A 16,122-nucleotide genomic window follows, 5' to 3' on the forward strand; every position below is an offset into this window, starting at 1 on the left:
GAGGCCTTTGGGTGGTGATGTGGTCATGAGTATAGACCCTCATGAATGGAATCAGTGTCCTTATAAAAGAGACCCCAAAGAGCTCATTTGTTTCTTCTGCCATTTGAAGCTACCACAAGAACATGGCCATCTATAAACCAGGAAGCAAACCTTCACCCAACACATAATCTGACAGTGCCTTTACTCTGGAATTCCCCAGCCTCAAGAATTCCCAAGAAATAAATTTATGCTGTATATAAACCACCTAATCTATGGCATTATGTTATAGCCCAAACAGACTAAGATAATGCTATTCAACCTAAGAACTGATAGAAATTATATAAATTCTAAAAATGCAAACAAAATTTTATCATTATAAACCAATGATTTAATCTCTAATTTAATCTTTAGAATAAGATTGTTACATTATGAATTTATGTTTCTTCTTATTCATTCACTTAATCCTTCATTCACTTAATAAAAATGTATTGAGTGTTCTCTATATGCTGGACACTGTTCTAAGGGCTTAGAATGTAGCATTTTTAAAAAATTGAAATATCATATGGTACATCATTAATATGCAAATTTTCATGTTTTATGTAAATTAAATATTTTTAATTTATATTCAAAAAACTTAAAAACAAATATTTCCAACATCATGAAATTTGCTTTTAGAAGTGAAAAAAAAAACATTCAACATAAATAGTAAAATATACATACATGGAAAGTTATATTGTGTAGAGAAAAATAAAGCAAGGAAGCGGTCTAGGAAATGGCTGCCGTTTTAAATGGAGCCTTCAGGGAGATCCTTGCTGAGAAGACAACACCAAATATAACCGAAAAAGAAGTGAGAACACTGGCCCAGTGGAAAATGGGGAAAATAACTACAGGCAGAAGAAAGAGCAAGTACAAGGGTGCTAAGGCAGGAGGGTGCAAAATGTTAGTGTTCAAGAAATCCAGAGAGGCAACAATCAGGGCAGATGAAAAAGGGAGATCAGTACATGAAGCTAAAAATGAAACAGGTTGAAGAATTGGTCCTATAGGGACTTATGAGTCATTGTGTTTACCAAAGTGAGTGTGATGGGAAGCCCTTAGAGAGTTTCAGTGGAAGTGATGTGATCTGATTTTTGTGCCAAGATAACTGTGACTGCTGTATGGAGAAAATACTGAAGAGGAGATGAGTAGAAACCAGTCAAGACTAATATTCTGTACAATATAGACACTGAAGTTGGTTGTGAACTACATAAATGACTAAAAAGTCAACACAAATCCATTTATAGAGAGAATATATTTTCTATTAACCACAGATCCTACTGCTACACCAAACAAGGTCTATCTAAGTAGGATGTTTTCTTCATGTAATCTCTGTAGTTGGATTTGAATTCCCACTTTAGCAGGGTTTCAAATACTACCAAGAAATAAACTCAGTGATTTCAAAAGCAGCCTTGTTCATTGTTTCCTTGGCTGAGCCACCACGCTTTAGTTTGATGCACTCTCATTTGTGACCTTTCAATTTTGTAACTTGTGTTTTGGGGGTTATATAAAAAAATTAATACCAACAGCAGTGTCATAGAGTTTTTCCCCTATGGTTTCTTCTCATCGTTTTATGGTTCCAGTCTTTAATTTATTTAAGTGGATTTTTTATATGTTGTGAGATAAGGGTCTACTTACATTCTTCTGCAGGTGGATATCCAGTTTTCTCAACATCCTATATTAAAGAAGCTATCCTTTCTCATAGTATATCCATGGCAGCTTGTTGAAAATCAATTGACTATAAATATGTATATTTATTTCTGGGCTCTCTATTCTTTTGCATTGGTCTATTTGTTTTTATGCTACTATCATACTTTTTTGACAGTACACACTGTAGTTATATTTTGAAGTCAGGTAATATAATGCTTTTTTCTTGTACTCAAGATTGCTTTGGCTATTCAATCCTTTGTATTCCCACAGAAACTTCAGGAATTTTTTTCTATGAAAAATATCAGTGAAATTTTAATGAAAATTCATTATTTTTTATCACTTGGGGTAGTAGGAACATTTTAATAATATTAATTACTCCAATCCATGAACATAGGATATCCATTTATTACTGTCTTCTTAAATTTCTTTCATCCACATTTTATAGTTTTTAGTGGATGGGTCATTCAATTTTTTATTTAAACTTTTTCCCTAAATAGTCAATTTTGTTTTATTTCTGATGTAATTGTGAATAGTATTGTTCTTCTGGCTTCTTCTTTTCAATAGCTCATTAATATTATATAAATATGCTAGATTTTGTATTTTGATTTTACAATCTGCATTTTTACTAATTTTTTAAATTATTTATGACACTTTTTGGTGGAATCATCAGGGCTTTTATATATAATGTCATCTGCAAACAGAGAATTTACATTCTTCCTCTCCAATTTGGATGTATTTGATTTATTTTTCTTGCTTACTTACTCTGGCTAAGATTTCTAATACTTATATTAAATGGAAGTGGTAGGACGGGGCATCTTAATTTTGTTCTTGATATTAGAGGAAAAGCTTTCAACTTTTCAACACTGAGTATGTTACTGGTGGGTCTATCATACATGGTTTTATTATATTGAGATATATTCCCTATGTACATAAAAGGATGTTGTATTTTGTGAAATGTTTTTCTGTATCTATTGATATAATCATACTATTTTATCTTTCATTCTGTTAATATAGTATATTACATGTATGTAATTGCATATACTGAATCATCCATGCATCCCAGGGATAAATTTCACTTGATCATGCACAATGATCCTTTTAATATGATGTTAAATTCAGTTTTCTAATGTTTTATTGATGTTTATTAAAGTTATTAGGCTTTAGTGTCCTTTTCTTATCATACCATTGCCTGGCTTTGGTATAAAGGTTATGTTCTTCTCATAAAATGCATTTGGAAATATTCCTACCTCTTCAATTTTTTTGAAAAAGTTTGAAAAGAACTGGTATTTGTTATTCTTTAAATATTTGGTACAGAGAAAAGAATATGAGCCAGTTCCCTTATCCTTTACTGGACTGTTTCAGGTTTTCTATTTCTTCACAATTCAGTCTTAGTAGATAGTATGTGTCTAGGAATTTATACCCGTTGTCTAGGATATACAATTTCTTGACATAAAATTGTTCATAGTAGTCTCTGATCCTTTATATTTCTGTGGTATCAATAATCCTGTCTTCTTTTTTAAAATTTATAGTTATGGTAAAGATATGTAATATCCCTCAAAAGTTCATATGTAAGACATGTAACAAACTTCACCAGTGAAAAGATTTGATTATGAGAGTTATAACCTAATCAGTAGATTAATTCACTAATGTGGATTAACTAGGTAGTAACTGTAGGCAAGTAGTGTGTGATTAGGGGAAATAGGTCATTGGGGGAATGCCTTTGGGGTAAACATTTGTTCCTGGTAAATGAAGCTCTCTCTGGCTTCCCTCTTGGCATGGTCTGATCTGTTTACTCCAACATGCCTTTCAGACTCACTTTGGGCCCAGAGATATGGAGTCAACTATCTATGGACTGAGACTTCTGAAACTATGTGCCACAATAAACTTTTCTTCCTCTACATTGTTCTTGTTAGGTATATTGTCATAACAATGCAAAAGCTTACTAAAACATTTATTATTTTATATCTTTTATTTTATTTTATTGATTGTAGAGGAGATTCCTGATTTTGTTTATATTCAAAATATACCCTAGGTTTTGACTTTTTTATTGTTTCTGTGTCTTTATATAAATATTTCTGCTCTGATATTTCTTATTTCCTCCTCTCTAGTAACTCAAGGCTCAGTATGTTTTGCTTCTACTTCTTTGAGGAATAACATTAGGTCTTTTCTTTGAGATCTTTCCTTCTTTTTGATGTAGTGTTTATTGCTATTAGCTTTCCTCTTGGAATTGCTTTTGCTGAATCCTCTAAGTTGTAGTATGGTATAGAATTTTAGTAGTGTGTCTGTATCATTTTATTTGTCTCATTTTTAATTTCTTTGACCCATTCATTGCTTGGAAGCATTCTGTATAATTTTTGTGTATTTGTAAGTTTTCCAAAATTTATTCTTGAAAAACAGATCCTTGTATAGAAATCAGTAATAAGAGTATAAAAAATAATTTGATATGAAAGAACAATGACCTTCTTTTAAGACTGAAAATTCAATTATGTTTCAAATGTTTAAATTAAAAAAAACTTGAATAGATGATGTATTCTGTGCTTCATTGTCATAAAAGGACTCAACCATTACATTAATAGTTCTGGGCTTTAAGAAAAGTTTCTTCTATGTTACTCAAATAGATTCTAAAAATATAGTTATAATACTTTGAATTCCTTCTAAATTATAACTCATATTTAAAATTGTTAACCCATCTCTCCAAATATGTCTGTATGAAGTCAATGTGTAAGACATTTAGGCTAAAAATATGTGTGTAGTATGATCTTTGTAGCTGCAAGACAATCTTATTTGTAAATGCCCTTTTAAGTCTAAGAAATAGACATGAAATAGAAGAAGTGTTTATTAAGTTAACCAGGACTCCTACACACTGCAAAATAATTTTCCCTCACTCCTCGATTACTAGGCACAAGTATGACTTCAATATATGCTAGCATAGTCTATTATCAGCTGGTCTTTTGTGTTTTATACCAACTACCAATCTGCCTTTTCTCTAAAGAAATCAAAGGGCAAGACTGAAAAAAATTTTAAAAGTCATAAAATGAGATCAGATATCATGACACATTCTCATGATACCTTGTCAGAATATAAATGTTTGGAAATTATATTACCATTCAAGTCTCTTTTATTGTCTTTTAAATTTCTGTATACTTTTGTTTGTCATATTAGGTATTTGCATACATATCACTGGAACATTTCATCTTCTATTCAAGTTTATGCTGATCCAAAGTTCTAATAATTGACATAATTGCCAGATGGAATTTAGTTGCTATATGCTATTATCATTATTTTAAATGTTTTACAATCACACTGTAATGTGTATTCTGCTAATCTAGATATTGAGACACAGCATGATTAAATCATTAGCTTAAGATATGCTATGAGTAAACAATTGGAAAAAGCCAATAATTCTTTAGTAATAAATGTAAAAACAGTCTTCTTATAAAATAGGCAGTTACTTTCTTGTCAATACATTTTTTCATATTTTTCTGGTGCTTATCTTGAATACTAAAATGTGAAGAAATCTCTCAGTATAGTCTTTAATGATTTAATCAAGAAAATCTAATGATTGTTACTTATATTTAAGTTAGTAATTTACTCAAAGTGTTTCACAGAGGAGTCAAGAACATATCAACAAACCATTAGCACTTATCAAAATTCATACATCTCAAAACAAAAACAAACAATAGATGGTCAAACTTCTTGTGAATTAATGACAAACACACATTTACTGATGTTTACCTATTCCTAACAATACCACTGCACTTGACTCCCAGTTGGATAATAGCTTATATTATGCTGAGTAACCTATTATTCCTTTATACTCTAAGTGGAAAAGACAGCTTCTATGACACTTTAGAGGCACATTGGACTCTACCAGAAATAAGAGATCTAGTTCCATTCTTTTTTGCTTACATAGAAGACAAGAGAACAGAGTATTCTTTGATCGTAGACTACGTATGAACCCCGTGAAAATATATACCAAAAATTCTCATGTGCTTCCTAGCTTAAGGTTCTCAGACCCCTGTTAGAAAATGGTGGCATAGTTGGGTTCCAGATTCAGACTATTCCAGTCAAAATCCAGACTCTCTATGCTAAGCTTTGTAAAGAAGGCCAAGTTTCTTAACTTCTCTGACCCTACTAGTATTCTTCAGCTATTAAATAGGAATAATAATACTAATTTTCTTATGGGATTATTATGAGAAGTGAGTAACATAATAAAGAATGTCCTTATTTTCTCTGTTGCCAATGTATTAAAATATGCCTTTCTATGGTTTTGCTTCCTAGGTAAGTACTATAAATATGTTGCCACAGTTTGTTATTACAAAGGCTGAGGCCGAATGAGAAGTGTGGGGTTCCTTCTTGTCTAAGGAATTACATAAAGCCTGTTTACGAAACCTCCTTGATGTACATCATTAAATAATAGACTAAATAAATTTTTATTTTCTTTTATAGATCATCTATATTCTCCTCTTAAAAACATAGGTTGTCTTTGAGTAAGTTAGAGTAGGCTAACGTAAATAAAAGGGAATGGGTGGGCAATACCCTAAAATATCAGACCATTTGAGTACAAAGCTTATGTATATTGTACAGTTACAGGTATTGGAGTCAGTAGCCCTTAATTATATACAGAATTTCCCCACTAGTTAGGATTGTTAGGATGACTGAACTCTAAAAGATGCTTTGGAGTATTCATTCATCTTTAATCTATCATAACATGTGGAAAGAAAACAGAAAAACAAATCTGCATAATTCCTTTTTTTTTTTTGTAGTACTTGGGATTGAACACAGAGCTGCTGTATCATTGGGCTATATCTCCAGCCCTATTTTATTTTATTTTTGTGACAGTATGTCCCAGTATGTCCTCAAGCATGTGATACTTTTACCTCAGTCTACGGAGGAGCTAAGATTTCAGGCCTGGCTCAAAACTACATGATTCTTCAGATTGTGTATGGTAATAAATAATGGTGATGCAAAACAAATTTGGGGAAATATAACTGCCTTCATTGAAAAAAAAATGAGCTTTGGGATGAATTCTTTGACTTATGAAATAAATGACAAGCATGTTGGACAAAAATGATTTAGTAAAAACTGGTGATTCTACCATCCAGCTGTAAATTAGAAAGAAAAATGCTGCTATATTTGATAACAGATAAATAATGTTGTGGTAGAGCTCAAAGGGTAGTTCAAGTGATTTGTGCAAATTATATTAATAATTGACTCTCTTGCTCTATGTGCAATCTAAGAGAATAAGTGGAGAGTAAACCAGAGCAATAAACCATCACTATTTATTGATTTCCTATCCCAGGAGATGACCCAAGTCAATGGACAGCAGACATACTCTTGATTGGGAAGGCAGACTTTCAATGATCATATGAAAGGGAAGTACTGCTGTGATCGATAAAGGACCAAGCTGTCTTTATCCAGAGGAAGATAAAGTCCAATTTGAGGGTAGGATCCACAGGGAATTCATGCACAGGGTTAATTGACCTGAAGCAAGATTGATCAGTGTGGTAGATGGCCTGGCCACTCCCAGACAATGCACAGAGAGTTCTTGGGAAATATCACTAACTCAGACCTGACATTCAGCTGCTGTACACTTATATGGGTAGAAATAAATCTATGTCAGTTGGCAATTTAGCTGCAGCACTGAGCCCTGCTGCCACTCTGTTACTCGGGTCCAAAGGGTCAGATATGATGAAAGGGGGTCTGCTATATGACCTACCAGCTTGCTCACTCCTCCAATGGCTATCTGTGGCTCTTGATTACACACATATCTCACCAAAATGGGCCTAGATTCTGGAGAATGGAGGTTGAACTTTTCTTTCTGCATGATGTCAATCTAGCCCACTGGATGGTGTTTCCCTATACTTTGGCAAACTCTGAAAACCATGACCTCTACAGTGTATTGATCTCCCACTAAGTGTTTTGGCCATTGCCCTGCACCAGTCCTCAGATCTCTAGCTGCATCATCTCCACACTGGACTAAGAAGGAACAAATAAGTGTTTTTCCTAAGTTAATGTCAGAGAGTGAAAGAGAAGCAGGCCAAAGTGAAGAGGTTATGTAAGTTCATCATTTCTAGTCTCAGTCTAGGACAAATTAAATTAACCATTGTAATTGGAATAACAAAAAACTATGGGAACATTTTTCTCAAATCCCATCCCAAATCCATTTGCAAGCCTAAATAATTTTGGTGAAGGTGATTCTTGATTCATAACTTCATCCTGAACTGAATGTTGTGAACAGAAAGAAGAAGGAAATTAAGCATAGAAGGCACCCAGGCCTATGCAACACACACTCTAATGACTTCCAACATCAATTTTATATAACTACAAGGCTTGTTACCTCGTTTAGAGGCCCAAGTTTAATTTGAGACTAACTGTCACAGCTTGCACAACTCTCAGTAATGAGAGGCAATTTACTCAAGAGCCTTGTTATCCAAGAGCCTTTAAGAGCACATACAACATCAGCAGAGTGGAAGCACTGTATTATTTTAAAAGTTAAAAATGGCACTATCATACTCCCTTCATGTAAAATTTTGTTGATCTATGTTTTCATCAACTCTAACTAGTTAATATAGATTCAGGTCCTAATTCATTAATAAACCATTTGCATGGATCCATTTTAGTTGTGCTTTAGAAATAAATACCACATATTTGTAAATGACTATATGCCAAATGAATAGGACCCTTTGTTCATTGTATCAAGAAAATAACAGCAGGTGATCAGAAAGTGTATCCTTTCACCCAAAAAAGTACCAACTAAATAAATAGCAAATGCAAGGTACAGCTTCAAAAGTGGAAAATGATAAGAAAGTGGCACTGTACCTGCTGTAAATCCAGTGTAATTGTCACATAATGGTATTCGATTCCATTCTTGATACTGGGACTCTGCCACCAAGTGTTCTTTCCATCAATAGCATTCGTAATAGGGTGTCTCTCTATTGAGTCAGCAGCAACATGTGAAAGGAAGAGAAAAGAAAATCATATAATGAATCTGTAAGTGTTTCTTTGAAGAAAAAAAGTAAAATTAAGGAAAATAATCCTGTAAAGATCAAACTTTAAAAAAATAAAGTAATCCATATCTTCTACAGAATTTATCCAGTGACACCTTTTCCATATCTCTGTACGATGTAGCAGGAACTGGCCAAGATCTCAGGCTAATCAAGAAGCAGCTATTCAACACTCCAGCCATCAACTACTACAATGGGCAACTCTGAAGATGACTGCAGAAATTAAGAGTCAGGAAATAATATTAAAATCAAATTGATGCATCAGTCATTCAAAAAAGCAAAATCTGTACTTTTTGAGGCAACTCTAGTATACCACCAACTTGATTAACAGAAACATAAAATCCTGAACTGTAGTTGAAACATACGTGAACATTTGCTCTTCTGACAAATTCTTTATTTCCAGGACTTGGACGATCCCGTATTTATCTGGTTTTAATATAAACTGCTATCACATTTGTCCTATGAGATGTTTTACAACAAGTGTTTAGATTGTCATTTTCTACCACTGTTAAAAAATATAATGAAAGATACTTATGCTTCCTGTGCAGCTTTTTTCTAGCCCCATAAATCACTACTATAGTGGAAGAATCTAGATAATAATGGCAAACAAAGAGAAAAATGCATATGAAACTTCATCCACCCAATAAAACATGGGTCTTTCCTCACCTTATTCCACACAGTTGAGAAGACACCCAATTGTGAGAATCAAAAGGAAGACTGGGAATAGCAGGTGAGATATGGACAGCCATGGCCAATCGTACCATCCTTTGATAAGGCTCTCTTTGTTCTTACAAGCTTTGGACCTCAAAGATAATCATCTCTTCCAAATTAGCTCCACAGATTTCACAGAAGAGCTACCCCTGGCCTCCACAATCCTCATTACCCTTTGGATCATAGTCTGAAATCTTTGCTTCTCCTTTTCCAAATAATACAAGCTATGTTTATTTGTTTTTTGTGTTTTTTTCTCTCATCTAAATGGGCCCCATCCACACATGGGTGAGAATGGTCGGAGTGGAGGTTGTTGATGTTCCTGTTTCTAATTTTAAGGCTCTAGTAAAAGTGTCTACATTCCTCACACCTAACTTGGAAGTCAGCACATTTTTCCTCAGAAATGTAAACAAAATGGGAAAGAGCTTCCTTGGTTTTTTTCCATTCATTATGATTTAAGTATACTTGGAGTGTCACTCTTGAGAACTTATATAAAACTAATTATTTGGGAAAATGTTTAAAATTAGTGATCTATGAATAATCCTTCAGATTAAAACCTAATCTTTTTTTTAAAAAAATTGAAAGACTACCTCAAATAATGAACAAATTACACCAATAAAGGGAGCAATCATGGATTCTCAATTTGTCTACATAATGAACTTATCCAGCCATATATTCTAATGATAATGATATAGTCTAATGATGAAAGAGCACAAAATTTGGCACATGAAGAGCTGTCATACGAAAAACTAGCTATTCCTCCTGGTGCTGCCATTTAGTACTTAACTGACCATGGACAAATTGCTTAAAATCTGTGTCATCCCTAAAATAGGGATAACAAAAACTTCACTCACAGCAGTGGTTTCCAGATTCTTAACTTTCAGACAAGAAGTAAAATTTTTTAAAAATGTATGAGAGATATGTGGAGTTGATATAGGAGTTCAAATTTATTTTTTCAATTACTAATAAATCCTGATCTACTAATTATCATTTAATATGCCTTCACTTTTATTTCATAAAATAAAGGACATTTAGAAGCTAACAATAGGGTTTTTTGGGCATTTTTAAAATTTTAATTTGTTATATATGATAGTGGAATGCATTACAATTTATATTACACATATAGAGCACAAGTTATTTTTCATATCTCTGGTTGTACACAAAGTAGAGCTAACAATAGTTTCTAAAAGCCATAAAATCAAAATAAAGGACAACCTGTAATCTCAGGGCTCAAGAGGCTGAAGCTGTAGGACTGCAAGTTCAAAGCCAGTCTCAGCAAAAAACTTAGGTACTAAGCAACTTGCTGAGTCCCTGTCTCCAAATAAAAGCTTAGTGCCCCTGAGTTCAATCCCCAGTACCCCACTCCCAGCTCCAGAAATGAAAAATTCTTTAAAATGTATTCTTTTGTTTTCATGAAACACATGGAATGCTGTGCTCATTTATTTTACATGTCTCTGACCCATGAAAACATTTTATATCCAAATCCTTTACTTATAGGGTTGCTAATGAACTCTATCAATAATCTAAGCTTATTATGCATATAGATAAAATATATTGTGAATCTGTTCAAAATGTATACCTTACTGAATTTTAGAGACAAATTGCAATTAATAAAAAAATGAAAATAATAGAAATAAAGCAAAACTAATAAGTCTTCCATGCAGTATAAATAAGTAAAATAAAATATCTTTTAAAAAATTCATTAAAAACTATTTATTAAATTTGCCATTTTCAAATTTGTGAAAATTTTTATTATATGTCAATTTTATTTAGGTAGTCTGCTATAACCATCAGTTAAACACACAAAGGCTATGACTTTGTCTTTCTTATGGTATGATATTCACCTTTCAAATATAGATATTCATATTCCAAATATTGTATGAGATGATAGGACAGGATAACAACATTCCATTTTTATCGATAAAAATTTAATTCCACTAAGCAGCTGGATGGACTTTATTTTGTACCAAATCTTATGTCATTAACAGTCCACTGAGATAAGGCATCCTGTCTCATTAATGAAAAGAAAAATTGCTAAATGTATTTAAAAATTAATGCTAGTTAAATTATGTTTAGCTAAGGAAGATGTCATCTTTATAACAATAAGCAAATATCAGAAGCATAACTAAATATCAAACAAATGCTCCTGGTGGTGTGAGTGGGTGCTGAAATTGGCACACAGAAATCAGAACACCAAATGAAATATTGCTGGCATTGCTTGTGAAGAAAAACAAATATCACAGCAAACATTCCCCAAACATCTTCCTGAATCATCTTTATAGACTATGGGTTTAATATGTGATAGAAAAACATTCACACAACCACATTACCAAATAGAATTTGTGACTCGTAGGTAATTGCGAGAGAGCCTGTCTAATTGGAAATTTTGATATCTGCCACCTCAGGTCAAATTGATATGAGAATTAGTCATGAAAAGGAGGACAGGGAGATGAATCAACAATTAACCATAATCCCCATTATAAAAATTTAATCATAATTAATTTGCAAATACTGATTAATTGCTGGCAGAGTTCCCTTATTTAAAAGGGGATAGAAACATGTAATATCCTCAACAGGGAAAAACTATACAAGTCAACCAAAGGGCTAAACTGCATCTGAAAACTGGCTGGGGATCCAAGGAGGCAGACCACTCAGACTGCTAATTTTTAATTGGGAAGCACAGTCTAGTAATAGTAAGGAAGTTCAAGTTTCATTTTTTATATGGTATTAAGTGCAAACTTTCCAGATTTATTCTAGAAGTTCACTGAATTTGTGGAATTTTATCCTTTATAGCTCCAGCTTTACTAACATATGTTCCTGTGGTTTATTACTAGATTTTTATTCTTGTGGGGTTCTATTCTTTCTAAATTTCCAGTACTAAAACATGATGTTGAAATGTAGTAAAGCTGGTCATTTATAAACAAAACAATATGAAGAAAATACAGGCTGTGACTAGTTATAAAAGATATGACACAAATAAGTAAAAATGGGGAGGTACAAAGCAAGCCTGTTGTGAATTATGCTATACTAAAACATTGATTCAGTTTTGGCTTTAATTTGAAAACATGGGGTGAAAATGCCTAAATATAGGTATATTCCACTGAGACCCAAGAGACTCTGAATACAGAACTTTGAAGGAAAAAGTGACACAGTAAGTCTTAAACTCATTTTGGCAAGTATATTTCATCTAGTTTCCAAACAAGAGTCTCCATTCAGTTATTTTCCAGTCCAATCTTTGCATTTTTCATCCTGAACATATCAATTTTTTTCTTTGTAGAAATATATATTCATGTATATATAAGGTAAATATATATGTATGTATATATATGGTAAATAAAGGTACTTACCTTAGAAACATATTTATATACATATATATATATACACACACATGTGAATTTTAATGTTCTTTACCTTTATAATTTCCCCTCTGCCCATCCTATCCTAAACACAAAGCTATGCATTTCTACCATCCCATCCCTATCATCCATTGCACTACGTCTGTATTTCCAGCCTTTCTCAAATTCTGCACAAAATTATTTGTTCCTGAGCTCATAGATGTTTTTCTCCACCAGAATTTACCCTATTTCCTAATGGAATAAAAACTTATAATCCATCAATTCATTTCTTCTCAAGCCTTTCCTTGGATTTTCTTGAAACTTTATTCTTCCATTTCACTTTCTCTGTAATGTTGCATGAAAATCAATCCAAATATTTGCTACTGCCTTTTTACTCTATATGGAATTCTCACCTTATTCTCATTATAGCTCAATGATGTCTATCTCCTAGGAAGCTAATCTGAATTTTTACTTATTTCTTGAGCAGATAACCCAGACTCACATCTTAAAAAGGAAATAAGATCATCTAGTAAGAATTTCCTCCCACCACTCTTCTATCTGCCACTATCCATCCTTCCTTTTATTCTAACTTGGTCAATTAAAAAGGTATATATCTCCTCATTTAGGCTTTTATACCTGTGCTTAATGATCATCTCTCCTCATCTCTTAAGAGACATCACCTTCAACATCATTTTGTTGACAACTTCCCTCACTTTTCCCTGTCACCTCTAAAACCAGCTCACCTGTTTACTGTCTTTGCAAACCTTTCCAGCACCATATACTCCACTGTAAAACCCTCTATTATCTTTATATCAAGAATACTTGAAAAGACTATTCCTACACTCCCCTTTTGTCCTCCTTATTAATTTATTAACTCTTCAATGTTGTCTTTGCCACTGTGAGTCCACTGACTCTAACAAGATGGCCAAGAGATGCCTGTGTTGTCAAAACCTAGGAAAACCTATGTTATCCACGTTATGCTTTTCTTGCTCAGTATCTTGGAAGCAGTTAACCCTATACATTACTCTTTCTTCCTGAAAATTTCTTCTTAATATACATGATGCCTCATTCTCCAGATTTTCTTCCTTAAAATCTGTTTATCTTCATCCTCTCCTAGATTCCACTTAACCATTTCCTTGAGCCTTTAATGTTTTCCCAGGGGTCTGACATAAGTCTTTTTTTCTTATCGTACCACACCAGAAATAGACAAACATGGGAAGTTGCTGTGACTTACCAGTCTGATCCCATACCATACCAACACAGACTCTAGAAATCAACTAAAGTCCATCATAGCAAAGAAAGATTTCTGATGATTGCCCTCTTTGGTGTCTTAATTTTTTCCAACATTTTGTGGTATATGAGACCATCAGTTTTAATCATAAAAGTAACAATATATTAATAAATATTATCTCAAAATATTTAATGATTTCTACATCTCTAAATTAATTATAATAGAGAGAATTATGTATTCTTCTCTTTAATTCTATCAAAAAGGCACAGTGCCTTCCAATTTACTTTCTGAGATTGAAAAAATGCAAATTGTGAGAGAAACCTTTAGTCATTTGGTAAGCTTAAAAAAATACAGCAATGGAACTACTCTATGTGATACTAAAATGGTAATGATAAATACATTTCATTACACATTTGTCCAAAACCCATAGAACATACCAACAGGAGGGAGCTCTACCTAATGTAAACTCTGAATTCTGGTGATAATGATGTGTCAATGTTATAAACAAAAAATTGCCACATAGAGGTAGATATTTATAATGGAGAAGGCCAGGCATGTATTTGGGGCAGAGGGAATATGGGAATTTTTCTGCATACCTGAGTCTGTTCTAAAAGTAAACACTATAAAAGAAAGTTAAAAGGTACATTTAACAAATTTAAAAATAATATAATGATGAAGCTTTATCCTAAGTTTTTCATCATAACTCACATCAATTGATAATAAATATTTAGTTTATTAGCTTCTCTCCTTTCTATATAAATTGATATAGATAGGTAGATGATATATGTGATTTTCTAATTCATATCTATAAATCAACTTTCAACTCTAAAATTATCTCATACCATTCTTCCCTTTGCCATACAAATTCTTTACTTGTTAAGACACAGTTCTCTGGATACTTCTTGCTCTTTTATACCTCCAAGACTAGTATATGCTTTTCCTTTTCTAATGCTTTTCTCTCATCTAATCTTACTACTTTGTACCTTCTGAGAGTATGAGTCACTGTCTCCTGGAAATCTTTCAATGACCTTGGCATCTACATAGAACCTACATGTTCCCAGTTTATGTTTCTCTTTCCGGTTTCCCCTCCAAGTTCTCTAAGTCAAGGACTGCATATCATTAAGCATCATGCTCCAGTATAAGACATAGGTAGAAGTAGCATTTAAAAGTTTGTTGAACAAATACACTAAATTATCTGAGGTGTCAGTGTGGTTCATAGAGGTGACCAAGTGGGCTTTCCATGCACAAACAATCCTGTTTGTGAGACCCTTGGTAATCTGTTTCCAGTCTTTTATATTTGACTCATCTCTATTCTCTCCTCTTTGACACTTTCAGTTCTACTCATTCCTAACTGCTGGTAGCTCCCTGAACAAGTAAAATTTTTTTTTGTCTTATTCTGATTTCTTTTCCTAACCTTGCCTTTTAAATTTTTCTTCCCCTCTCCACTCTTCACCTACTCAGCTCAAACGTGTCTTCTCTGCCAGCATGGTTATCACATCTGGTAAGCCTTCACCTATATCAAGATTGGATTTCTGAGCCTCTTCTCTCTTCTTCAGGGTCCTATACTCTTTCTTCGAGCTTATTACACTACATAGCAGTAGCCATTGTCTTGCCCACTGACTCTCTTGTTGAGGCTAAGACTACTCCTTATTCCCAGTAGAACTTAATCATAGTACCTGACACACCAGCAACCAATGAATAACTAAAGCCTCCATGAAAAATCACATCCTCGGATACCATTCTGGAGCCAGGAAACCCAATGACTGATTTAGTTCTTCAGCTAGAAAATTCTCTCCAGCCTCTTTGCCTGCTACTTTTAAAGAAACCCAAGACTTCAATTTTTGTTGAATGACAGAAGAGGGCCATATACAGGCTCACATTGAAAATAAAAAGATTTTAATAATTCTTAGAATTATAAGCTCTTTTAATTTCATGGAACGTGCTCTTAAAATCTCTCAAAAATATATCTTACTGAGTGAAAACAAATACATGTGAAATACATACGGTATGGATTACTGCTGTTTTGATTGCAGATTCGACACTGGGGGTTCCGCACAGGCTGCCCAGGAACATGCTCTACCAACTTGCAATACATTTCAGGTCCTCTTTCTCCACATGTCGCATTGGTTGTGATGAGGGCATTGGAAGCAAGATTCAGGACAGCAGGGAATAAACCTGA

The 16,122-nt window shown here is 33.3% G+C and overlaps 1 protein-coding gene across 1 annotated transcript in view; it reads right to left on the bottom strand.

The window, feature by feature from the left end:
* Window positions 1–16,122, bottom strand: part of Lama2 (laminin subunit alpha 2) — a 572,217-nt gene that overhangs the window by 418,642 nt on the left and 137,453 nt on the right. The window contains exons 2-3 of the mRNA XM_078019194.1: window positions 15,948–16,118; window positions 8,485–8,597 (exon numbers count right to left, since the gene is read on the bottom strand). Coding sequence (XP_077875320.1) covers window positions 8,485–8,597; window positions 15,948–16,118 — 284 coding nt within the window. The remainder of the gene's footprint in view (window positions 1–8,484; window positions 8,598–15,947; window positions 16,119–16,122) is intronic.

Source organism: Ictidomys tridecemlineatus, chromosome 8 (genome assembly GCF_052094955.1).
Source record: "Ictidomys tridecemlineatus isolate mIctTri1 chromosome 8, mIctTri1.hap1, whole genome shotgun sequence".
Taxonomy (NCBI): domain Eukaryota; kingdom Metazoa; phylum Chordata; class Mammalia; order Rodentia; family Sciuridae; genus Ictidomys; species Ictidomys tridecemlineatus.